At 45.4% G+C, this 25,795-nt stretch overlaps 2 protein-coding genes across 3 annotated transcripts in view; one reads left to right on the forward strand and one right to left on the reverse strand.

Moving 5' to 3' along the window:
- Positions 1–1,486: 1,486 nt before the first annotated feature.
- On the reverse strand, positions 1,487–22,421 carry CUNH7orf57 (chromosome unknown C7orf57 homolog). Of its 2 annotated transcripts, none has more exons than XM_021234637.2 (7): positions 21,839–22,421; positions 18,143–18,328; positions 15,990–16,098; positions 13,594–13,750; positions 10,808–10,905; positions 9,446–9,639; positions 1,487–2,495 (listed from the first exon to the last, which is right to left on the reverse strand). In XM_021234637.2, the coding sequence occupies exons 1-7, from the start codon at positions 21,891–21,893 to the stop codon at positions 2,449–2,451; spliced, it is 846 nt and encodes a 281-aa protein (XP_021090296.1). In that variant the 5' UTR covers positions 21,894–22,421; the 3' UTR covers positions 1,487–2,448. The 2 variants fall into 2 exon arrangements, with proteins under 2 accessions (XP_021090296.1, XP_012978143.1); XM_013122689.3 differs by having other exon boundaries at positions 9,446–9,687.
- A 125-nt stretch (positions 22,422–22,546) lies between these two features.
- Sun3 (Sad1 and UNC84 domain containing 3) overlaps positions 22,547–25,795 on the forward strand; it is a 28,857-nt gene continuing 25,608 nt past the window's right edge. The window contains exon 1 of the mRNA XM_040746672.1: positions 22,547–22,637. The gene's annotated coding sequence lies outside the window, so the exon portion shown is untranslated. The remainder of the gene's footprint in view (positions 22,638–25,795) is intronic.

The raw sequence follows: 25,795 nt of genomic DNA on the forward strand, positions 1-25,795 counted from the left end.
TGCTGTTGCTGAGTCCCTGAAGGCAGGCTGGGAAGTGCCTGGTTCTGGAATGTGGGTGGTTCTCAGTTTACCAACAACATTAATGCCTTTTTGATTCCTATTGGTATATGAGAAACAGGGGGCTCAGAAAAGTCAAGAAATGCCCCAGCTCTTTGAATTAAGCTGTGGTGAGCTAAGACGGGCTAGCTGCAGTGCACAGAGCTGCCAGAACTTCTGAAGAGTCTATGGGTATCTATGTGTACACCATGCATGGCTCAGGTATTTGGACACTTGGCCCCAGTTGATGGTTTGGAGTGGTAATGGGTAAAGCGCGGTCTTGCTGAAGGACGTACATGACTGGTAGAAGGCTTTAGTTTTCACGGTCTCACTTAGCTTCCTGCTGAGATGTGAGCTCTCAGCTTCCTGTTCCTGCCATCATGCTGACCCTTGCTTCGACGTCTCCCTGCCATGATGAACTCTTATCTTCAGGTACTGCAAGCCAAAATAAACACTTCCTTCTGTTAACTGCTTTTGTTCATGGTGGTGGTTTTTTTAAAGCTCTTTTTTAAAAAATATTTATTTATTCATTATGTGTATGGTATTCTGCCTGCATGTCTGCAGGCCAGAAGAGGGCACCAGATCTCATTACAGATGGTCATGAGCCACCACGTGGTGGCTGGGAATTGAACTCAGGACCTTTGGAAGAACAGTCAGTGCTCTTAACCTCTGAGCCATCTCTCCAGCCCTGCTCATGGTGTTTTATCCCAGCAATGGAACAGAAAAGTAACTAAGTGAGAGGGCATTAAGCATAAACATTAGAGTCGTTTACAAATGTTTGCTGGTTTTAATCGACATCTTCTATTTAGTATTATCTTGTAATAGTTTTCGGTTTTAGAGGAAAGTCATCTACTTCAGGATAATTAGATGGAATTGTGAGTTTTCAACTTTCATAACCTGTAAGTTATTTTATTATTTGCTTGTCTTATTGCTCTGAACAAATGAATACCTGGCCAGAAGTCCCTTAAAGAGAGTAAAGGTTTGTACACATGTGCATACATTTGTGTATGTAGGTATATATTTGTGCCAATGCATGTGGGGACCAAGGTCAGCCTTGAGAGTTGCTCATCAGGAGCTATCCACCTTGGTTTTTGTTTTGTTTGTGGTTTTTTTGTTTTGTTTTGTTTTGGTTTGGTTTGGGTTTTTGAGACAGGGTTTCTCTGTATTGCTTTGGAGCCTGTCCTGGAACTCACTCTGTAAACCAGGCTGACCTCAAACTCACAGAGATCCACCTGCCTGTCATCAGTTTTTACCCCCAAATTGTGTCTCTCTTTGCACAAACCATGTTTTCCATTACTTCGGCAACCTTTTAAAAAAATTGAAGATTTCTCATTATTGATATCTATTCCTAATGATCTTTCAGGTAAGTGGGAATTTTTAGAAATGAGGTAGCAAAATAAGTGAAGGAAAGAAAATAGGGGAAGGGAAAAAAGCAGAGGGAATTGCACTATAGCGACATACTATTTTTATTGAATATACATACTCATTCATATTTTTACATATTAGATATATTTTACCATAGTAGCATCCTTCTGATAAAGTGGCAGAGATGTAAGTGCTCAATTAACTACTTGAGTCAAAGAACCAATTTGAAATTTAAACTTCAACCTAGCAAATGCATGATAAGTTGATTCCAGGAATGACACTGAAGTGCTGACCCTATTCGGCTTCCTAGAAACTTTTCCTGATAAGATTATTGTTTTTTTAATGAAGAAAATATAAAATATATTTTAATGTTAATTACTAATATAGAAACAACAATAACATTTATAAAACAAGAGCATTCAGTATGATTAGTAAAATGTTTTTTTGAAGCCAATTAAAATAGCCTAATTGAGATTAAATATATATTTTTTACCTAAAGGGTATAAAACGATAAATGTTCGGTATTTCTGGGCTTCAATTTGCACTCAAACTATTAGCAAACATTATAAAGTAATGTTACAATGTTTTATATGGAATGCTTAAAACTTCAAGGCATAATAAAATATTGTTACGACAAATTTTGCCACATGGCTCTAGAATTAGTCATTTCTGTGTAACCGGAAATCGTTTCAAAATATAAAGATTATGGGACCAAATGCTGGGAAAAGCTGAGGTTTGTGAGTCTCTTCCCTTTCAGAGTCTCGCAGCAACGCTCCACACTGTGGTGCAGACGGGATGGCAGAGGTCAGCTTCAGGAACACTCTGGTCTCAGCAGTCACCAGGCCAGCAAGGCCACCCAGAGAAATGCAAGAAACCAAAGTCCACACTTATCCCGCATTTGCTATGGTGATCTCAACTCTACTCAAGGCAGGCTGTTCCGTAAGACTCTACGTTAATAGATTAGAACAGAAGCCTGAAAATAAAGCTGTCCATGGTCACTCTACAGACAGCAACTAAAAGGCTTGTCCCCAGACAGCATGTCCAGGTTTATTTGAGCTCGGCGGGCGTTGATTCTGATGGTGATCCTTCTGCACCTGCAATGCAAATAAGATAAAGCTGCATTTTTCATAAACTTAACATTCTAACTTATTAATTGGAAAGGATATGACACACATATTTCTGCTCCTATTTCTTAGGGGTTAATCCAAAAGTCTATAAAAATTGCAACCCTACCTTACAGCACAAATCATGATCGCGAAACACAAGGCACCATCCAGCTTCGGCAGTAAAGCAAGTACCAAACTTTCGTGTCCCTGCCTGCCTGCCCATGATGCAGAGTTTTTGCTGCTGACTCACAGGACAGGACTAAGCAATGTGGCTAAGGAGAGGTCTCTGTGGGGCGCCTGTCTCTCTGCTCCCACATCTCACACCCACTCAATAATGGGGACCCTTGCCAAAGTCCATAACTGGGCCTGTGACCTAACTAACAGCCAGCTTTCTTTTATGTCAACGCAGCAAGACTTTCTATAAAGGATCATGTTAAAATAGCAACAACCTTGTGTCTAGGGGAGGGAAAGAAATATTAATAATCAGAAACTTTGCACAAATTCATTTCCAGAAAGTTACAGCTCCGAGCGGGGTTTTCGGGTAGGGAGGAAGAAGACACCGTCTGCCTTCATTTTTGTTTATAAATTGTTAACTGTGATGGACAGAGAAGCTACCACGATCAGTCCCAGCCCTGGGGAGAGAAGGAGCCAGGGTTTCAGTGGTGATGCCTGCTTCCCATGTAGCAGGTCCCTAGACCCTTCTACCTGTTAGCCTCAAGGACAGTGTGCTTTTCTGTTTATGTGAGGGTTTCACTAATTTTGATGGTAAAATGTTTTTTTATGTAATTAAAGAGAACCTGCTGCCGGTGGAAATATGGATTCCATTGTAACACCCGGATTAGATAACACTTGCAATGACTTACTTCCAGAAAGTTAATAAGTTTACACCAATGTCAAGTGCTATCCCTCAGTTGGTTCTTATGTGTATACATGTAGATACATGCTGATGGTGAGGTGCTTTTTATTTACCTGAGGATGAAATGCAGAATACTAAAACATAGCTTATGCAGGTGAGCCCGTGTGCACAATGCATGCACATATTTAAGTTGGGGGTCCTAAAAATGAATGATCTAAAACCGAAGGTAGAAAGAAAAGAAAGAGTGTAAGACAAGAATAAAGACTAATGACACAAGGGATAGGACTAACAAACTGAAGATTTTGTTTTTAACTCTTTAAAGGGAAAGGGATGAAATATCTGGAACTAAAGTAGAAAATGCAAATCAGAAAGCAAAGGCACGTGCGGTGCTGCCATAGTACGTAAAGGATTGTAAGGGAGAGACGCAATAACGACGTGGGCAACCTGGTCAAAAGTGCATGACCCTGCAGAAATAAACCCACAGAGACCGAGGCAGGGGTCCAGGTGAGCAGATCTGAGTAAGGAGGCTGAATGCCCCTATCTGTGATAAAAAGACCCTATGATAGGAGCGTGTGGGCGATTCACCGCTGGAGTCTATCAAACATTCAGAGAATAAACACTATCAATCATTTTCAAACTTCTTCAAAAAGTAAAAGGTAGAGACACCTCTCTTTTTCATTTTATGAAGCCAACACTGCTTTCATGCCCAACCTGACAAGGACACTGAAAGAAAAAACATTACAGACTAGTATCCTTGGTAATCAAAGATGTAGAAAGGTTTACCAAAATACTAGCAAACTAAAATCAATCACACATTAAAGGGATCATGTACCATTATTAAATGAGATTTATCCCTGGTATGCAGGGGCAATTCACACACACACACACACACACACACACCACTGTATTAACAGAACGAAGGACAGAAATTAAATGAACATTTCAATAGACACAGCCAAAACATCTTAAAAATTCAACATCATGTTTTTCAAAGGAATAGAGAAAAATTCTAAAGTTCATATGGAACTATGAAACCCTAAATTTCCAAAGCAATCCTGACACACACAATAAGACTGGAGGCATCACATGACCTTCCTGCAGAGCACAGTGTGAGCTCTGGGGATTAAGGCAGTCTGGGAGCAGCATGCTGTGGTCCAGCTGGCCCTGCCCTGAGTTACTCTGTGCTGGAGAATGCCCTGGTTTCTCAGGACGTGTCTCGTCTACAATGACTCAATATGAAAAGCAGCAGCTGACTACATTTTGCAGGAGTACAGAGACAGGATGACTCTGCATCCTGTCCCACATACAAACACCAGCATCAGTCTGGTACACCCACAGAGACACAGAAGGAGAACTAACTTATTACTAGCAGTAAAAAGGGAGTTACCACATACATTTACCAATGTACATTGTGAAGCTATAAACACAGAGGCATATTAAAAATCCACCAGGAAAACCAGGCCCAAGAATTTACAGAACACACCAGACAGAGGTTAAGGCACATTTTCACTTAGACCTCCAAAATGAGGGACATATAACACCACAATGGCTTCTGCTACTACCAACTTGTCTTCTGACCACCCAGTGTATACATCAAAAGGCCAACAAGTAAAGAACTTCCCACTGTCTCCGGGGCTTCAGGACACCCCCCCCACACACACACACACTGCTGATGCGGCCTACCTGGATCGCCATCCATGCATCCATCCACTCATCTAGACTTGCCGTCTGTCCATCTGGACCAGTCCTGAGCTTTCCCTCTGTAGTCTCTACAGTCCCGCACCTTTTTTTTCATTTTTTAATATTTTTTATTTAAATTAGAAACAAGGTTGCTTCACATGTCAATCCCAGCTCCCTCTCCTTCCCCTCCTCCCCTGCTCCCTCCATCCCCCCCCCCTCCCGCCCAATTCTCACTCCATTCCCCAGGGACAGTGAGGCTCTCCATGGGGGATCTCCAGAGTCTGTCTTTTCCTTCAGGGCAGGGTCTAGGCCCTCCTTCATGTGTCCAGGCTGAGAGAGCATCCCTCATTGTGGGATGGGTCCCTGATGGGAAAGTCCTGTGTATATGTCAATAAAGCACTGTTGGCCAATAGGGAAGAAAGATAGGTGGGACTAGGAGTTGAGGAGGATTCTGGGAAAGAGAGACACAGGCATTCATGATGTAGCTGCCATAGGAATAAGAGGCCCGGACCCTTTTCTCTGGTAAGAGAAATACTTAGATTAGCAATTATGGGTTAAATTCTTAAGTCAGAGATAGCCAGTAAGAAACCAAGCAAACTGCCAACAGCTTCATAATTAATATAGTGTCCTGTGTGTTCATTTGGGACTGATGTGACTCTGGAACCAGGCTGGTGGGAAGACTTCATTCTACAGGTCCCCAAAGTCCACTTGTATGCCAGGGATAAACATTGATCTACCACCCAAAGCCCCCTAGGTTGCCTAGGCCTCCCCCACTGACACCCACATTCAGGGGGTCTGGGTCAGTCCCATGCTTTCCACACAGCCATCAGTCTGGGGTCTAGATCCCCCCTTGTTCAGACCCACACTTGACTTCTGCAGCTTGGCTAGCCCTTGAGGCTGGCCTCAACTCTGACCCTGAGGCTTGACTGTGCGGCATGGTTTCCAGCAGACCTGCATCATGGTTCACTACCTGAGCTCTTTGCATCCCTGTCAGCTCTTGGCTTATCTCCAGTTGCTTTTTAGGAGCTCCTTGAATTCTGCTGTGGTCTCTTACGCCCTCTGTAGCTGCTCTATGGCTTACTTATATGCATATATGGAGATACAATTGTGTGATGTGTAAGGTGTGACTGGAGAGTTAGTTAAGCCTGGAATGAAAGAACTTGTGTTTGCTTCAGGCAGCTATCAAGGGAAGCAGGACTACTTGGCAAATGGCTGCCAACAAACTTACTGTTACTTGTGTGTATGGTTGTTTGGTTTTTTTTTTTTTTTTTTTTTTTTTTGGTTTTTCAAGACAGGGTTTCTCTGTATTGTTTTGGAGCCTGTCCTGATACTCGCTCTGTAGACCAGGCTGGCCTCAAACAAGTGCTGAGATTAAAAGCGTGCACCACCAACGCCCAGCTGTGTGTGTGATTGTTAATGGTGAATGTGTTGTTACTCAATTAGCTCTGACATGGTAGAAATACACAGACATATTCATCTATGTTTATGACATAATCTGCTTATAATATGGCCCAAAATCAGACTCACAGAACAATGGAATAGACTAGTGCCCCTAAATAAATCTACAGATTTAAGCTTGCTTTTCAGCAAAGGTAGAAAGAATGTATAGAAGGAAAGGACAGATTTTTCTCTAAGTGTTATTGAAAAGTGAATACCCATACGCAAAATGTGCAAGTCAACTCGCAGCTCAGACAGCATACCCAGGTACGCATTAGCAGTTGAAACAAAAGACCCATCACTGCAAAGCTACTGGAAAACCACAGGGGTTCCTTCAGTGCTGCTGCTGGGATCGACTTGTTGCCTTTTTATAAGATATGCTTTATGTATCATTATTGCTTTTATTTATGTGTATGGGTGTGGGGGCCTGCGTGAGTTTATGTGCACTATGTGAGTGCAGGTGCCTGGGGAGGCCACAGACAGCCCCCTGCTAGCTTCCTGATATGGGTGCTGGGCTAGACTTGGCTGCTTGGCCATAGAAGTAAGCACTTAACCTCCATGTTAGTGGTTCTCCACCTGTGGGTCACGATCCACACAGGGGTCCCATATTCGATATTTATGTTACATTCATAACAGTAGCAAAATTACAGTTATGAAGTAGCAACAAAAATCATCTTATGGTTAGAGACCACCACTGCATAAGGAATTGTATGAAAGGGTTGCAGCATTAAGAAAATTGAGAACCGCTGCTCGAGGTCATCTCTCCAGCCCCAGAGATGTTTATAAGTAACATCTATATATTTATATATGTTACATATTAATATTGTTTTATACATAAATATATAAATATTATATGTTGTGTACACAGCATATGTTGCATGTTTATATATAGATATTTACATTGCCAAAACACAAACAACACAAGCCAAAATAGACAAATGAGATTGTATCAACCTAACAAGCATATGTACAGCAAAAGAAGAAATCAACAAAATAAAAGAGCAGCCCACAGAATAGGAGAGAACACATGGAAACAGCTTTTCTGGCCAGGGATTAGTATCCAAAATATATAAGGAGCTCAAGTAACTTAGCAAGAGAGGAAACTGTTGGTTTTAAAAATGGCCCAGGAACTGGGCCTGGTAGCTCATGCCTATGATCCTAGCCCTTAAAGCCTGAAGCAGGAGGATTGCTGCAAGTTGGAGGCCAGCTTTGGGAATGTGGAGACTTGCAGGCCACTTCGAGTTGGCCTCAAAAGTAAATAAATAAATAAACTAACTAACTAAATAAATAAATAAATAAATAAAAAGCGACAGCAAAAGCTAGGCAGTAGACTCAAATAGGTATTTTCCAAAAGAATGCATGCAATGGCCAACGTGCATATGAAAATGTTTAACCCTGATAATCACCAGAAAAACACAAATTAAAACCACAATTAAATGACACTTTACACATGTCACAGTGGTTTGTTGTTCTTGTTGTTGTTTTGGTTTTCCAAGACAGCGATACTCTGAGTAGCTCTGGATCCCCGGAAATCTGTAGACCAGGCTGGCCTCAAACTCAGAGATCCACCTGTCTCTGCCTTCCAAGTACTAGGTTAAAGGCGGGTGCCACCACCCAGCCAGTTATTCTTTAAAAGATAAAAAGATGGAGCTGGAGAGGTTTCTCAGCGGTGAAAGCCACTGACTGTTCTTACTGAGGACTCAGTTTTGATTCCCAGCACCCACACGGTGGCTCACATGCACCTGTAACTCCAGTTCCTGGAGATTCAAGCACTGGCACCCACCAGGCGTGTGGTACACAAACACTACATACATGAGATAAGTAAATCAAAAGATCAAAAACACTGCTGGCAAAGAAGAGAGGAAACAGAACCACAGCCCACTGTCAGCAAGAGTGTGCATTAGCACAGCATACAGAAACCAGCAGGAGGCTCCTCCCACTCTCGGGTATATATCCCCAAAAACCCGGAACCAGGAGGTCAAGAGACAATCCTCAGCTCTGTGTTCACTGTAGCCCAGTTCACAGTAGCCAAGAGAGAATATCAGCTAAAGAGGATTGATAGAGGAAACACACACACACACACACACACACACACACACACACTTAAAAGGAATAGAAACGAATCTAAAAAAGATAATCCACATTCAAAGAATGAGTAAGAAGTCTATTCTACTTCAAGTAGCAATTAGCCATAAAACTCTATCGGCTCTGTAACATTCAAGAGGGCCCCTTTTGACCGGTCAGCTGGTCATCTCTGTAAGGATGGAGACTGGCTGTCAGGCATACTCCACCAACACAGGGAGGAGTCAGACGTGCAAAGCCATGCAGAGCTCTGTTCACAAACCAATACTGCAGCATTTCAATGCTTGCACCCACTCCGCACGCTCCTGCCGTCTCTGCCATTACTCAGAGCTGCGAAGCCTAGAAAGAGGAATGACGTTTTTCAAGAGGCAAGTTCTCTCGGTATCATCAATGACAGAAGGTGAAAACGATCCACTGTAAGTTTCCACAGGTGCAAGCAAGCAGACTGGACTAATACTGTGAATGCTAAAGAAAAAAAAAACCAGTGTTGTATTCTGGGTATCCCAAGGCACTCTAAGAAATGCTGATAACAAAGAAATGGAACGCTTGAATTTGGGTTTCCTTTCAGGGGACAGGTGTGTCACAGGACAAGCTCGTGGGAGAATGACAGTCTCGTGTGAGGACTCTTCACATTCTGAAGACTAAAATAATATAGAATTTTACACTTCGTTGTACCAAATGGAATATAAAGATCATTCGATAAATATAGTAACAACACGAAGCCCCATAAGCCATAACTTTTTGCACTCTCATCTGAGTGAAAGGAAAAGAACCCCAGTACACACTATTTGCATGCTTACCCCATACCGCAAGACCTCTGTGAGTTTTAGCATGGCTTCTATCTGCACTGTCTTTTGGACCAGGAGATAAGAAAATCACCTACCATCCTCACCACCAAACGCGCCTGGAGTTTCCTCAGAGTCTTCGGGGACCTCTGGATCTTGGGGTGTCTCTGTGTCTTGGGTACTTTCTGAGTCCTTTGTGGACTGGGTGGACAAGGATACCCTGGATGTCTTTGGAGTCCTCTTGTCAGCATCAGCTCGCGGCTGCTGTAACCACTCATCCTTATAGCCGTTGCTGATAAGTTTGGAAAAGTTTGTGGGTGAACTGGTTTTTTGACCAGGCCTTAAAGAGAGACATGCAAACATTAAACTCCAGTGCAACGATTAACTTAAAAAGGAAAACCTGAGGCAGTGTTCAGGAACTTGACTTGTGAGGGAGCACTGGTACTGAGCTCTGCCCGCTCCCTCCCTCTCCCCCTGCCCCATCTCTCACTCTCTCTCCATACCTCTCATCTTTCCCCATTTCAAACAAAAAATGGTCTTGGTGCATCCCTATACACGAGTGGTACCATACTTAGCCCAGTCTCCCAGTCCTTTTATTCTTATTACCCAGTTAAAATCTGGTAAAAACGCTGGTTATCACACAGGGGGTCCACACACTGTCAAAGGGTTACTTAGGAGAGCTGTTCCTGTCTTAGTATCTTCCTTATTGTCCACCCTCTGCCCAACTCTGTGTCCTGTCATCTGCCACCTGCTTCAGCCTCACAGATCCTATCATAGCTGACACTGAAAAGTAGTAGGGCGGTAGTGTGAGCCGTCCAGTCAGGCAGGTGACAAGCACACTCTTGTCACCTCCCAAGCCACAAGTTTCGGACTTATGAATCACCTTATTGAGAATTTCCCCAGCAAGTCCCTCCCCATCTGTCACAATGTCATGAATGTGATTGTTTTCCCCACTGATGAAAAGCTGTTTGGAGACTCAATCAGAAATTTCTCCTAAACTAGACTTCTGGCAAATGAGGTGACACAGAGGCCCCGTGGTTTACTCCCTTCAGCTGGAAGACCAACAGGTGTCAGCATGTTTAGGGAATCCCCAGTTGCAAGTGGAGCCAGAGTGCGCTTGCATTCAAGATGGAGACCCTGTGCTCAGGCTTCGATGGCAGCAAGTTTCAGTACTGAGTGCATGAGCAGAGACAAGTGACCACAGACCACAATCCTGTGCCACAAGCAGGTTGCAAATAGACAAGACATGTGATCAAAGAGGTGAAATTGGTGTTAAGGAAGGAGCAAAAGTGCAGCTAGGTTCTCGGGCCAGGCTGGCCGGGCTCTGCGGGCAAGGTGGGCGGGTGCTACCATTGGCAAACCTGGGTGCCATCAGCTCACGATTGCCACCTGACTGAAGGATGGAAAACCAACCGAATCCTCATAGAAACAGCATTCATTCTCATAAGTTGGGCACTTACATAGGAGGCAATGACAGCCTGCTTCCTTCAAGGTCTTTGTGACTAACTGGGGTCCCCGCTTTGCTGGCATTCTTGGAGTTAATGGCTGGCAGTTTCACCTATGTGAAGACATGCAAATCTGTGACTTCAGGAAGAAGAAAGGATTCCAAACCAGTAAAGACATCAGTACTGGACGTTCAGTACGACCACAAGCTGTTACAATAAGTAAAATTAATCACTAATTTGACAGGATGACTTATAAAAGGGACAAAATGTGCTTCAAAAACAGTTGCTGTATTTTAGGTAAAGAGGTCCCCTGCTCAGAAGGAGAACAATCAATGAGCATTGGGGATTCCAAATATTCTGAGGGGTCTTGCTGAAGGGAGGGAGAGAGGGCAGGGAGGGAGGGAGGGGTCCACCGGTCCATATAAAATGGAAATGGTGAGGTTCATGGGAGCTTTGTAATAGTCACCAAGAACTGGAAAGAAAACAAATACCACCAAAGGAGTGAATAAACAATCAGTAGCTGGTCCACAAAGGAACAACAATACCAAGAGCTGGGGTTCTGACGCATGGCCCCACATGGCAGAGGTGGGCTAGAGGGACTGTAGCCACCAGCTTGATGCCACTGAGTTGAGATTCTAGAGAGGGAAACTCTCTAAAGACTTATCCTAGGTAGGGTTTGTTGCTGTGACAAACACCATGACCAAAAGCAACTTCGTGTTATGATTTCAGGGCACACTCCATCTTGGAGGGACATCAGGGCAGGAACTAAATGACATAGAGGCCAGGGAGGAAGGTTGCCTTCTACTGCTCTGTGTGGCTTGCTCAGCCTGCATTCGTACACAACTCAGGACCGCCCTCCCAGATGTGGCACCACCCACCACAGCCTGGGTCCTTCCTCATCAGTCATTAAAATCAAGAGAATGTCCTGCAAACTTGTCTACAGGCCAATCTGATGGAAGCTTTTTCTTCTTAATCGCAGTTGCTTTTAGACAACCTTAGCTTGTGTCAAGCTGACAAAAACTTAACAATGACGAGGCTGAATCGAGATCAGTGACTGCTGGATATGGGAATTAGGAGGAATTGGTGACAAAGGAGCTGAGAAATCTGAGAGGTGACAGAACAGCTCTGTAGCTCGGTCTCTATGATGTTTGCATGAGATACGTGTAACAAACAAGATGTGAATCAGTACTGTACAATAAGTGAACTGTACTCCATGTAAATGGCCTCAGAAGAAGCATCCCCGAGTCACCCCTTAGAATGGTGATACATCTGTCCTAAGGACAGAACAGAGTCTACACCAGGCTGAGTGACAGCTAGGGGAAGAACAGAGAATTTAATGGACATCCCAATCTCTCCAAGGGTGGAGAAGACGTGTAGCATTGGGACAGACTGGGCAGGGTGGCACGCCAGAATCTAGGACAATAGCCAAATGTTGAAATGATTCTCACATTAAAGTCCTTACTCTGTCTGTGCCCAGAGGTTTTGCAAGATTTGAGAACAGGAAAACTCCCTCAGTTCTACAGAATAGATACTTAGGGGGAGCTTTGTGCCCAGTGGCCCTCCCTAATGTGACTCTTCCTAAGTTACATAATACTGTCCCTTCAGCTAGTGCATAGTCAGGGTTGGTGTCCACAATCTGCCTTTCTCCTTCCTTAGCATTGAGAAGGTGGAGGACAGTCTGACTCCAAGTATTTCTGCAGTCGGCAGGACCCTGTGTGAGTGATTACTACATGAAGTCAAATTTTACAATGGTGCAGCATTTTTTGCTTTGTAACTTTTCTTAAGCTATGTGCTGGACCCCTGATTACCACGCAAGCCTTCTCTTTATTGCTTAAGGTTCGGCTCTACACAGTCAGCCACTTGTACACCATCAGGAAACAGGCCTGGTCCTCAGTCGAGTCCTTTAGCAGGGTTCACGCTAGTGACCCGAAGCCTGAATCACAGCTGGACACCGGGGAAGCTTGAAGAACAAATACTGCAGCCAATGAGTGCTATCTTGGTGTCCAACTACCAAGTCCCCACATTATCTGAGGGTATCTCCCACCCTGCCAACTGGTCTCCTTGCTGCTCAAACCACAATGGTGTCCATTTTTGTTCTCTGTCTCAAAACATCACTGCTATTTTAAATATAAATGCCACCATTTCCCTTCACTTGAAAATTTTGATATCTCATGTGCTGATATTCATTTCAGACCTGGGTGCTAGCAGCAATGGGGCTGGCTATGCTCTCATAGGTTGTAGGAAGATAGAGTGGAGATCCCAACCCGTCTGCTACTCATGGCTTGTTTCTGGGATCTCCAGTTGCTCAGACAGGCCACATCCTCTGAAAAGGCTTCACCACAGTCAGAACACCCCTGAACATTGCTGCAGAACAAAGTACTTCCTTTTCTCTTTCTTATCAGCAAGGAGAACTGTAGGTAATTTGGACTTAAATAAGATGGAACTATCTAGAAGTGGGATATTGAATGCATTCTTTCTCTGCATGCCAGATAGGAAGCATTAGGTCAGTCTTCCCCAAGACAACATTAACTGGTTAGATACCAGATGGTAAAAAGCAATCTTACCTATAAAGCCAACATACACAGGAAGAAAATGTGTCTTCTTGCCTCTTAGTTTCAAACTTAAAACAGAGCATACAGCTCAGAACCCAGAGCACAGAACATGGGGGAGGGCCGGGCCAAGACTTCACGTGGTCTGAGTAGGCTGCAGCAGCAGCTTAAGAACACTCCCTTAGTTATTCCTGGAGTCACAGGAGCAAAGCACCTGCGTGCAGGTGAGGCCCACTTGCCAGCAAGGGTTACCTTTCTCTTCACATTCTCAAGTTCCTCAGCCTCTCTTTGCCAAACTGTTTTCATGTCAAAATCAAAGGGGCCTCGCCTGGACTCATAGCTGCCATTGGCCTGATCAGGGTTGAATTCTTCATACACCATGTAATCTGGCATGGAGAACACGGGGACTCTGCAAGGACAGACAGGACAAGTTACCACCTGGCACCTGGCTTTCTCTTTATTCTTCCTCCCTCCCTCCCTCCCTCCCTCCCTCCCTCCCTCCCTCCCTCCCTCCCTCCCTCCGTCTATTCTGTCTCTCCTTTTTCATTTCCTCCTTACCTCCCTCCCCCTTTTTCTTAACCCTCTGGTTCATCTGCCTCTCCTCGTCCCTCATCTTCCCGGAAAACATAGGCAGATAGGCCCTTTCCTTCTCCCACTGAATAAACACATCAGTGCCTCTCCAAGCTAGCCCCAGGATCCCCAGCACAACAAAAGAAATCACAGGGTGACATTCTAAAGCATGCGCTTAGAAAATGGATAAATTATAATTATTTCCTGTAGACCAGCATTTACTACTTTGTTCCCTGCAAAGAGACAAGTTACCATTTAACTAATAACAGCCTGCTGCTCTGCCAGATGGCCAATCTTAATGGGGTATGTAGGCACACAACTGGCCTTCCCACACAACCTGCAGGCAAATGTCAGCTCCAGGGTCGCCTGTCCTTTCTTGCCTGTTCCTGCTCTCACTACCTGCTTCCTCTTCTGAACTTAGCACAAACTCTTAAAAAACAAAAACAAACAAACAGGGTCTCACCATGCATCCCTGACTGGCCTGGAACTCAATATGTAAACCAGGCTAGCCTTGATCCCACAGAGATCCCCCTGCCTCTGCCTCCCTAGTGTTGGAATTAAAACTGTTCCAGGCTAGCCCGGTCTGTAGAGTAAGTTCCAAGACAACTGGGGCAGATGAGCAAACAAATAACAACAAAAAAGCCATGAACCACGAGTCTGGCCTACAAACTATTCTAAAAAAATAATAGGAGTTTGGCCGGGCGGTGGTGGCGCACGCCTTTAATCCCAGCACTCGGGAGGCAGAGGCAGGCGGATCTCTGTGAGTTCGAGGCCGGGCTGGACCGACAGCCTCCAAAACAATACAGAGAACCCTGTCTTGTAAAAACAAAAAAACAAACAAACAAAAAATAATAGGAGTTTAATATTCACTTGCCACAGGAATGTAAAAGTAGTATGTGCTCTTTTTATTTACATATGTTAAAAACAGCCGGGCATTGGTAGCGCACGCCTTTAATCCCAGCACTCAGGAGGCAGAGGCAGGCGGATCTCTGTGAGCTCGAGGCCAGCCTGGTCTACAGAGCTAGTTCCAGGACAGCCTCCAAAACAATACAGAGAAACCCTGTCTCGAAAAAACCAAAAAAAAAAAAAAAAACCAACCAAACAAACAAACAAAAAAAAACAAAGCCAGGATAGTGGTGCTGCCTGTTATTTCAACACTTGGGAGATAGAGGCAGAAGGCTCATGAGTTTGAAGTCAACCCAGGCCTCAAATTCTGAGGCCCCAAATAGCCTGGGATCTGTTTACAATATAAAATAACACACCTTACTGTAAAAATACAAAAGAAAATAAAACAGAAAGAACCAGAGTCCTGAAATCAAAAAGAAAACAACCCGCAAGGTGCCTGGGGTCAGTCAATAGACACTGCATACTGCATAGCAGCTTGGAAGGATGGTCAAGCAAAAACACAAAACCAAAGTAAGTCTTTAAAAAGCAGAAAAATAGACCCCAAAATTACTTTTTATGCTTCCTCTCAGACAAAGAGAGGTGTCTGAAGGGTCAAGTTTGCATGGTCCCAAGTAACAATAGTTAGACATTGTGACAGGGTAGGGGCCATGACTCTGCCCTTCTATGCGTGTCTTAGAGACTGAGAGCTGTGTGCGTTCCTAGTTGCATGGGGAACCCTTCTTCACCCACAGTGAGAAGAAAGCTTTGGGGCAGGCAGCTCTGGGGTAGGCAGACGGAGTCAGGGCACAGGGGACAAAGAATAAAAACCTAAAGCTACTGGCTAATAAGTGGACAAAAGAACCACACCCTGAGGGGACATGGCTGTGTGTCTCCTTGATGCAAGTTTCCTGTCTGTTTGGGCCACATCTCTCAAAGCATTAGCTATTACATACCGCCATACTCAGGACTATAATGCCACACTTTCTGGAAATAGGAGATATTTGTAATTTTCCAATTGAAATTGAGACTTTTCAAACTTGCTTTTATGACTTTTTTTAAAATTTGTGCTTAGCTACACATTCCACCATGAGCATGTAGAGATCAGAGGGTAAAATGCATGTTTTAATATATATATTATTTATATATATATATTTAGAGAGAGACAGCAATGTGGGAGGCTTAGAGGTACTCACTCTCGCTGGTGGGCTGTCGGAGGTTTGCTGTGGTGGATATACCAGTCTGGCAGGGAGTAGGCTACTGGGGAGCCCTTCCTGGTCCCGGGGGTAAAGTGCTTCAGCAAATCTCGAGGAGAAAGGGACACCGTTATATGTGGTCTGGCTGCCCACAGGGCATGTGGCGCTACCAACACTCCACGCTGGGACCTGTGCCGTCTTCCCTAGGGTAGCCTCTACCCAGGCTGAGAGTGAAGAGTCCCGCTTGGCACTCAGAGAGAGACATCCCTCAGACAGAGACATCCCTCAGAGAGACAGAGACAGCCCTCAGAGAGACAGAGACATCCCTCAGACAGAGACATCCCTCAGAGAGACAGAGACATCCCTCAGAGAGACAGAGACAGCCCTCAGAGAGACAGAGACATCCCTCAGAGAGACAGAGACAGCCCTCAGAGAGACAGAGACATCCCTCAGAGAGACAGAGACAGCCCTCAGAGAGACAGAGACAGCCCTCAGAGAGACAGAGACAGCCCTCAGACAGAGACATCCCTCAGAGAGACAGAGACAGCCCTCAGAGAGACAGAGACATCCCTCAGAGAGACAGAGACAGCCCTCAGACAGAGACATCCCTCAGAGAGACAGAGACATCCCTCAGAGAGACAGAGACAGCCCTCAGAGAGACAGAGACATCCCTCAGAGAGACAGAGACAGCCCTCAGAGAGACAGAGACATCCCTCAGAGAGACAGAGACAGCCCTCAGAGAGACAGAGACAGCCCTCAGAGAGACAGAGACAGCCCTCAGACAGAGACATCCCTCAGAGAGACAGAGACAGCCCTCAGAGAGACAGAGACATCCCTCAGAGAGACAGAGACAGCCCTCAGAGAGACAGAGACATCCTTCACGCACCCTCCACCTCTCATGGCCTCTCCTCTTGAGTGTGCTCAAAGCTCCTGGTACTTAGCTGGCATCCTGTGCCAGTCGCCATTAGCTCTCCCTCAGTGGTTCTTCTCGCCACTTGGAGATCACCAGGGGCTGTGGGCAATGCTCCTCAGCCTTCAGCGACCTCCATTTTCCTCTCCATCCTACAGCAGTCTGGCCAGCTGGGTCCACCACGGTGGGTCAGCCCCATCCCCACTGCTGTTTCCTAGAGAAACTGCTTCCTTCAGATTCCCAGACGGGAAGTCCCAGGTGGATGCATCAGTGACTCCTTCCCAAATGCCCCCGCACTGCCCAGTGACTTTCCTCCTCTCGGCTCTCCTCTCCCTCCTGGCCACAGGTGTTCAAGGGCAGTAAGTGCTAAGAACTGGTTTTGCTAGGTAATTCCAACAGCAAAATAATTTACAATTCCCATGGCCATGGTAGCAGCAGAAGGTGTGTGGACTTACTCCCCGCGGTGAGGAATCTTAAACTTCAAAGTCTTTTTTGTTAAGATTTTCAGACTTATGGGATATGAGAGAATGGTGCGAATTCCTCTACACTCCTGAGCCCCCTGCACATCCTGGCTGCTCGGTCACTGCTCTCTCCCCACATCTCTCACTGCTGCCAGCATCAGTAGGGTCTCAGCACTGTTGAGTGACAGGCTGCAGGCAGGTTTGTCCCTTCGTCCTCTGTGCCTTAGCGGCTGCTCATGAAATCTGGTGCTCACATATGCACAGCACAGTGAAGACACTGTCACTGTGTCACTGATGGCCTCCATCTGATTTGCTAGTCCCTTTGAACCAAGAGTAAGGAGGTGGAGCTAAGGAAAACCTGCCTTGATCCCGCACCCCATCCGCCCCTGACTGAGTCAATCAAGTGACATGGTCTAGGTTCAATCGTAGACTTGGCCACTGTTTCACCTCTGATGTTCAATGTAGGGACCGTGACAGCCAGAGGGAAGAAAGGAAAACTTTAGTCTCTCTGGACTTGGTGCTCCAAAGTCTAGCTGAGACATGGGGCATGTGGTCCCTTGTCCCTCTGAGCAGTGATTTCTATTAAACTCAATATGTTTTCCTTGCATGCTTGTACAAAAGTTGATTTTCATCAAAGACTATACATACCCAGTGTCCACAATGAGCCTAAGCTTCCAAAGGCTTGAACAAAGCATATAGATACCACAGCTTTATTTTATGTGGACAAGATCGGAAACAACCTCCGTTTCTGCTCACAAAGTCACTCAGTTCACGGGACTTACCAGGTCTGCCACCCTGCTTGGCCAGCTTCACATACTCTGAGTCTGTTTCTTTTATCCAGTATCTCCGAGCACGGGGCATGTCTCCATTTGGGGAGTCTCCCAAGTCACTGAGCCCTGGGATCTGGGATGCGGGTGGGGCATCCACAGCCTTCTCAGAGCGCTTCACAGGCAGGTGGTAATACCAGTCTAGACAGGAGGGAGGCCAGCACACAGTCAGATGGGGTCAGGAAGCCCTCTACTGCCTGACAGTTGTACTGTGTGCATGTAACATATGTGTCAGGCAGCACATACCACAGAGCACACAAGCAAGACAAGAATTGCCTGTTCTGGAACATGTGTGACTGATCAGGACACTGACAGGGCAACCCAGAACGCAGTTAATTTTCCAGAGCCCCCAACTGCATCAGCCTCTAAGGCAAATAGAAGGGACATCACCTCTTTCCTGCCCCCCCCCATCCCTGTTCCCAAAGCCTCTTCCATTGTTGCAATAATTCTAGGAACTATCCAGAGCTCCTGAGTCTGTCTTCTTCCCTCCCCATGCCTGTCCTCCCTCCCTCTTGCCCTCCGTACCCCAGGAAAATGCTTAACTGTATTTCTGGTAACATTAGGAGAGACATACAGATTTGAATCAATGTCAAATCATTTAAACCATTATGGATAAACCAGATACTGGCCAGAATTTAATAAGCCTCACACATTAAAAAATACTACTATTCTATTACAGACCCACAATCTGACCAAACTTGTTTGTCACTTTTACAAGAGCAGAAGGATGTAGGCCAGGGTGTGGTCCAAGGAACCTCACTTGCTTAACAGCTGTGTGGAAAGCCAACATCTGCCTCCCACACCCTCCAGCAGCCAGACAACCCTGTGTCCCAGTGGCAACCCAGCTGCATACAAGCCCCATGCTGGAGGCTACAGTGGGCAGTGGGAAGCAACAGAGGCCTAGGTGTGTCCTGAAAGGCAGATTCACCAGGCAGGGGAGCAATCACCTTTATGCAAAGCCTTCTCAAGCCCAAGACTTCAAAGGTCTTCCTTGGGAAAGGCTGAAGGGAAACGGTGAGTGTAGATTTTGTGACTTCTAAAGAGGGAACTTGGGGACAGCTCACAGGGAGCTTGCCCCCCCATCCCTCCCCAGGGTGACATCAGCTTTCTGCGGAAAGAGATAGGAGTTGAGCATGGCCTGGGGAAATGAAAAGGCTCCTTAGACTCTGAGCTGATGGTATACCGGGGGCGACCCCCAGGCTGGCTTGGAACCACCCATAAGATTCCCTGGAGACATTCAGTCCCAGAGCAGGAACTTCTATCAAGGGACAGAGGGATTAGCAAAGTCTCAAAGTCCTGGAGCTGGAGTTACTAAGTTACTAGTGCTGATGGGTAACCACACACACACACACACACACACACACACACACACACACACACACACACACACACGGATGGGAGAGAATGGGGTATGAAAACTGTAGGCATTTTAGGTAAGTTTGCATCAGAAATCGACCAAGTACAAAAAAAGTTAAAAAAAATCATCACATCAGTGGAGAAGTTGGGAAACAGAGACTTGGAAAAAGTAAAAAATACAAAAGACACAATTTCTTCGGCATGGATGCTGGCTGTGTTTCATAGCACTTGCCAGACTCGAGACATTTACAGTCAAACACAGAGCCTTAGTGGCAGTGTGATGGTAAACTTTAGGGTCGATCTGACTCAGACACAGCACCCAGACTCTGTGCAGGTATCACTCCCATTGCTTTTGTGAAGGTATTTTTAAAATGAGAATTATCACCTACATCAGAGTAAAGCGGATGATTCTCTACAACAAACTGACTCTCCTCTGCTCAGTTGCATCTTAAGAAAGACTAAGGAAGAGGGAATTCTGCCTCCAGATGGACTTTGAACTTGATCCACAGCCTCAGATCTTCCCCTGCTCTCCAACCTGCCCTGCAGATTGTATACACAATGGGCCCCACAATCAAGCAAGCCAGTGCACGCAAGAGATCTCACTCTCCTTTCACAGGTAGGCGGGTAGCTGATTCCTCATGCTACTTGCTCACAGAGTTGGGGCACAGGGAAAGAGCAATGAATAAGCTAGAACAAACATAGAAGCAAGAAGTTGATATTCTCTGGAGCTAAATGCTCACACCACCGATTTTTTCTTAGAGCTAAGGCTGGGCTTGCTGCCTAAGAGTATAGGATATTTTACCTGGAAACTTTAAATGGCTACAGAATACTCATTAGCTGAGTCAACATGATCCAGAGAATTGAGAATCAAAATTCAGCAGCCTTTTACTGACCAGGCTCAACTTCTTGTTTCTTCTTTTAGAGGAAAGCCATTTGGTTCTTCCTTTATGTTTTCTCTGTGTGTTTATTGCTAATTAATCCACAGAGAACAGTGTATCTTCTGCCATCTCATTACTGCAAGCTTTGGACAGACACTGAACACACCAAGGCATTTGTAAATGTGCACACAGGGGCAGCTCAGAGATCTTGGGCCCCATCAGTAAGGAGAAACCACTGCCACTTAGCATACACATGTAGAGGTATCTTTTTAGCTTGTTTAGCTTTAGTTTCTGTCACTGAAGCATGCTTGCAGCACCAGGTCAAACACTGGACAGATGCTTTTCTCTGTACAGCTTTGCCATTTGATGCTGTGCCCTTATTTTCACTTATTTTCCAAATAAGGAAACAAAGGCCATAAGAGACAGTGCACCAAACTACAGGGTGCCCCAATTTCTGGCTTCTAAACTATAGGTAACTATATATATACACACATGTCCATGGAGGCATGGGCTGCTCTTTTTCGGCTGTATAGCCTCAGAGAAAAAGCCACTTGGTAGGTGTTCTTATTCCAAGGGCAACCTACTTCAAACTCTGCATGCCTTATTTTCCTGGTCTCTAAAATGAGGTGATGATTTCTGGTGGGGTGCTATGAGGTTAAATGTGTTAGAGGACATAGGCTTTGCTGAATACACCTGGCACCGAGTGTCTATCAGCATGGCTTACAATTCCTAGGACACAGAGAAGTCACAGAAAGGTCACAGAGCCTAGGCCGGGAGAAAAACTGGTCAAGTCTCCTGAATTGTATACAGACTACCCAAGTTCTCAGTTGGCTGTCACCAACAATGACATGAGCTAGCTTGCATAGAAAATGTGGAAAGGTCACACTCTTCCCCTCCATACAGATGACATGGCTCCAACTGCCCCCTCCCAGCCGGACACCAGACCCTCTTTTCTCTCTTCTGTTGTCAACCCTTCTCTAGACATGGAGAAATAGCAAAGGAAAAAACCATGACAGCGTCAGGAAACGTCTTCCTTCCCTATTTAGCTTCAAAACAGGTGAGTACAACCCACGAACCATCAGTGAGTTTAACTTTCCGAACCCAGATGCTGAAAAGGGGGGGACATCTGTCTTGGCTGGGGCTTAAATTAGGAGCAAAAGCTAGGAAGTCAGTGATAAACCTGGTTTATGCTGTCAAAAATAAGACTTTTCTCAGTCAACAGCCCCTGCCAAGAGGTGAGAATGATGAGTTAACTTGCTGCAAAATGAATGTCAATGAGCAACTGCACTCCCCATCGAAAAGGGAGGTAGCTGTGTTGCCTAGCACGCAAAGGCTCTGGCTTCCACCCCTGCACGCGAACGGTAAAAGCAGAGGTGCCCACCCTTCCAGCTTGTATCACCCTCTCACCCATCCTCACCGCAAGGAGCGTAGCGCTGGGAGGCGCCCTGCACCTCCTTGCTGGTGTTCCTCATGGCCTGATGCTCCTAGCAAGTCGTCGGCGTCGGGAAGAGAAAGGAGCTGCTGAGCCGGGCTTCTCCGGGTATCTGGGCGCTGCCGACCCGCCCTCTGTGAGCAGAAGCTACAGGGGCAAAGTCAGCACGCTCGCGGTTCCGCCCGCCTCCAGCTGACAACACCTGCAGACGCCTCACACCCAAGAGCTGGCACAGCACACCGCAGCGCCGCGTCCACTCCGGACACACAGCAGGGGAAAACATGCGACAGAGTATTCACCCGGGAGCATTCAGTGGGTGCACCGAAGTGATAGACAGCACCCAGCACGTTAAGCGGGGTAAACAGCAAGGGCACGTGCACGCCAGGTAGACAGCAGGAGTATACTAAGTGTCCTATAGGTCATCGCGGGCCGCAGGGTTTAGCAGGCTTCGGGGTCACCGCGAGGCTCCCGGCTCTCCGGATCTAGGGTCTACAGTCCCTGCCGCTGAAGTTCTTTCGAGGACTCCCAGACCCACTCCAAACTCCTAGAGAGACGCGGAACCACAGCAGCACGCGTCGCTAGGGCAACGGCCGGGCGGCCAACCAGCGTGTGAGGCGCGTGTGCCCAGAGCCAATGGGAGCAGAGCGCAGGAGCCACCTGTCAACCGCCCTCAGTCTCCACCTTGCCAGGTGGGGCGGAGTATGAGGGCGGGGTCAGCCCTAAATGCTCCCACAGCAGCCTCGACCCCTCCCCGAGCTCCCTACTGGAACCCTAGTAACTTCAGGTTAGCTACAAACAGCTACCACATTTTTCAGTAAAGAGTTTTAAAAAACAAAAACAAAACAAAACAAAAAACCGGGCATGATGACAAAAGTTTATAACCCCAGCACTTTGGTGGGATTTTGAGGCAGGAGGATGAAGAGTTCAGGGTCATCTTGGGCTTCATACTGGGTTCTAGAAATTGGAATGTGAGTCGCTTAATTGCATTAAAGAAACACTGTCCCATACTTGGGAAACTCAGATAATAGAAATTCCTGCAGATTGGGTCAATACTCAAATTACTGAACAAAATATTCTTTGACTTATGTGAGAGAAACATTTGTCTTATAAGCCAAGACATCACTTTTTTGAAAACTCTTAACCTGCTTCTACTGCAGTTTAGAGCTATGAACTTTGACCTCATGCTTATCCTGAAGGTTTCATACCACTCTGCCCAAATAATGGATATAACTACTCACTTTCAGTTTCTGCAAGAGGATAAATTACTAGAATCATCTAAGAAATTCTATTGACAGTTGAACTGTAAGTAGCCGGGGTTCCCTCTTGCTAAATTTGTCCTTAAAGTTCAAGACCTTTTTGAAAGGGCGAGTATTTGACAATGATCTAACTAATGTGCTGTGTCTGTTACAGAAGTAAAGCCTTAGAAATCTAGCAGAAGGCAGATAATGTAGGGTTGGGTGAGGAGGTAGGGGTGTATGTGCCTGCCTCTGTGTGTGTGTGTGTGTGTGCGTGTGTGTAGGTGTGTGTGTGTAGGTGTGTGTGTGTGTGTGTGTGTGTGTGTGTGTGTGTGTGTGTAGACTCTGGCTGTGCTCCATCCAGCTCTAACGTTTTATGATAGACTTCAGATATTCCACTTGCCTGGTCACACAGTGTCAGACCTCTATACTGAATAGCATCATTACTCCACTGTCTGTAGGTGCTTAGCTGATAACCACACACAAGTGCTTCCATTCCTGGAAGTCTCACCATCACCTGAGTAGAGGATCATGAGATCAAGAGAGGCTATTTTTAAAAACAGCTGATCATAGTAACTGGAGCTGTGGTGACTAAGGCGTGTCTTCCTGATTCTCAATTTCATTAACAGAAGATCTTGGCGTTTCCCCAAGCTGGACTCATCAACTGAGTGATGATGAAGGGCGCTAATGCTTTAAAAGACAGCGTTGATCTTTGGTCTATTACTGAAATGAAGGAATTTGCAGGTGCCACATCAGTAAGAATCTAAGCATATGCAAATGGAAAATGACTCAAGAATAGCCTGTTCGAACTTAGAGACATCTCAATGTCTTCATTTCCTAAGTTTCTTCACATGTGCCTCTGTCATAGAACGGCTTCAGGCTTTAGAAGTGTGGCATATCCCTTGTCACGCACTCTCACATTATGCTCTTTTTAACTAGCTTTGTTGGTAGACATATGTCACTATTTCTTGCTTACGAGCATGTTGAGAAAAGGAAAAAAGTGTACGTACAGATTCCAAGGTTTCAAAGTCTTCTGGCCCTCCCAAGTCTCTGTTGGCTCCCCTCATTGGATGCAGCTGTGTTTTTGAACCAGCAAGACTTTACATCTTTCCGACTCTTCGCATGCTAGCTTTCATGCTAGGGAGCTAAAAGGCCTAAGTGCAAGCCCCTCCCTGGCCTTTATCCCTGCTGCAGGTTCCTGCTCTCCCTTTATCAGGCAAAGCACAAACCATTTTCTGTTCAGGGATGACCAAACTACTTTAAGGGTCAAATTCTTCATTTTGACATATAGTCACACCATGTTTGGGTTGTCAACCTAATCAGAAAATCAAGGGCATTGTGTCCATAGCATCAAGAGAAGTCTGATCTCTGTAAGCACTTTCTCCAGTGCCCTGCAGGAGGTATTAAAGCCTTTTTGCTTAGGTCAAGACTTTAAAAAAATTGGGACATTTTGATGTTTCACTTTTGAGGTACAACTAACACAAATTTTATATATGTTAGTTATATAATTTGGCATTCAATATATGTGTACATTTGTGAGATGATTACCCCAACCAAACTAATTACCATATTCATAACCTCAGACTTGTCATTTTAGCGTACAGTGGGGAAGAACACTTTATCCTTTCAACAGATTTCAGGCAGAATGGTTAGCAATAGTCATGTGCTGCATGCAGGGTCCTCATGGTCTTAGAGCTGTCTCAGGCTGTGTTTGACAGCCTCTCCGAATTCCAGGGTGCCCTCACCCCTCAGCCATTGGTAACTACCATCTTGCTTTCTGCTTCTGTAAATGTGATGTTCTGCATTCCACATGTGAAGTTATAGAGTATGCTCTGTGTCTGGCTCCTTTCACTTAGAAAATTGTCCACTGGGTTCATTTACGCTGTCATATATGACTGGATTTCCTAAATTTTATAGCTGTGTATATGCCTCTGTGTCCCGTGTGTGTGTGTGTGTGTGTGTGTGTGTGTGTGTGTGTGTGATTCTTTTTCAGCCATGTACTGTGATTTCTTTCTCACCGTTTGTTTGAGTTTTCCTTTTGTCTGTGGTAACTGTGAAGCTTACATAGAACATTGTAGTTAAAATGACTTGTAGAAGCAGATAACTTCCATAACATGCAGAACTACATTTCCACTTTCCGTGACATCTCTTTATATGAATATCATATTTTGTATCTTTTTTTTTTCAGTTTTTTGAGACAGGGTTTCTCTGTATTGTTTTGGAGGCTCTGTAGACCAGGCTGACCTCGAACTCAGAGATCCGCCTGCCTCCGCCTCGTGAGTACTGGGATTAAAGGCGTGCTCCACCAACGCCCGGCTATTTTGTATCTTTTTTAATAACAAGGTGCGGTGGCTGTGCTTATTTTGTCCTCTAGCTTGTGTACTCCAGTTGCTTTGATTGCCCTCCATCCCTCTAATGTTACTGCATTCAGAGTTCACCTCCAAATGTTTGCCAGTGAGTTTGCATACTAGTACCTAGCTCCCTGCCATTTAAACTTGAATAATCACCTGGGTTCCTTATAAGGTGGGTCTTACAAGTCAGGACCAGTGCCAATGACCCTCTCTGCTTTGCTTCTGGTGATGTGTTTATTTCACTTCTTTCTTGTTTTAATTTTAGAATTTCATATGTCTACCAGTATTTTGCCCACATGTGTATATGTGTATTATATGCATGAAGAAGCCCACAGAGGCTAGATCAGTGGTCCTCA

Source organism: Mesocricetus auratus, unplaced genomic scaffold, assembly GCF_017639785.1.
Source record: "Mesocricetus auratus isolate SY011 unplaced genomic scaffold, BCM_Maur_2.0 Super-Scaffold_100006, whole genome shotgun sequence".
NCBI classification, from domain to species: domain Eukaryota; kingdom Metazoa; phylum Chordata; class Mammalia; order Rodentia; family Cricetidae; genus Mesocricetus; species Mesocricetus auratus.

Excerpts from the sequence above, each read along its gene's own strand:
- CUNH7orf57 (XM_013122689.3), bottom strand. The coding sequence starts at position 21,893 with ATGAGGAACACCAGCAAGGAGGTGCAGGGCGCCTCCCAGCGCTACGCT. Across the intron at positions 13,751-15,989 it reads CCGACAGCCCACCAGCGAGA|AGTCCCCGTGTTCTCCATGC; the intron begins GTGAGTACCTCT and ends CTGTCCTTGCAG. Across the intron at positions 9,688-10,807 it reads AGGCTGTCATTGCCTCCTAT|GCCTGGTCAAAAAACCAGTT; the intron begins GTAAGTGCCCAA and ends TCTCTCTTTAAG.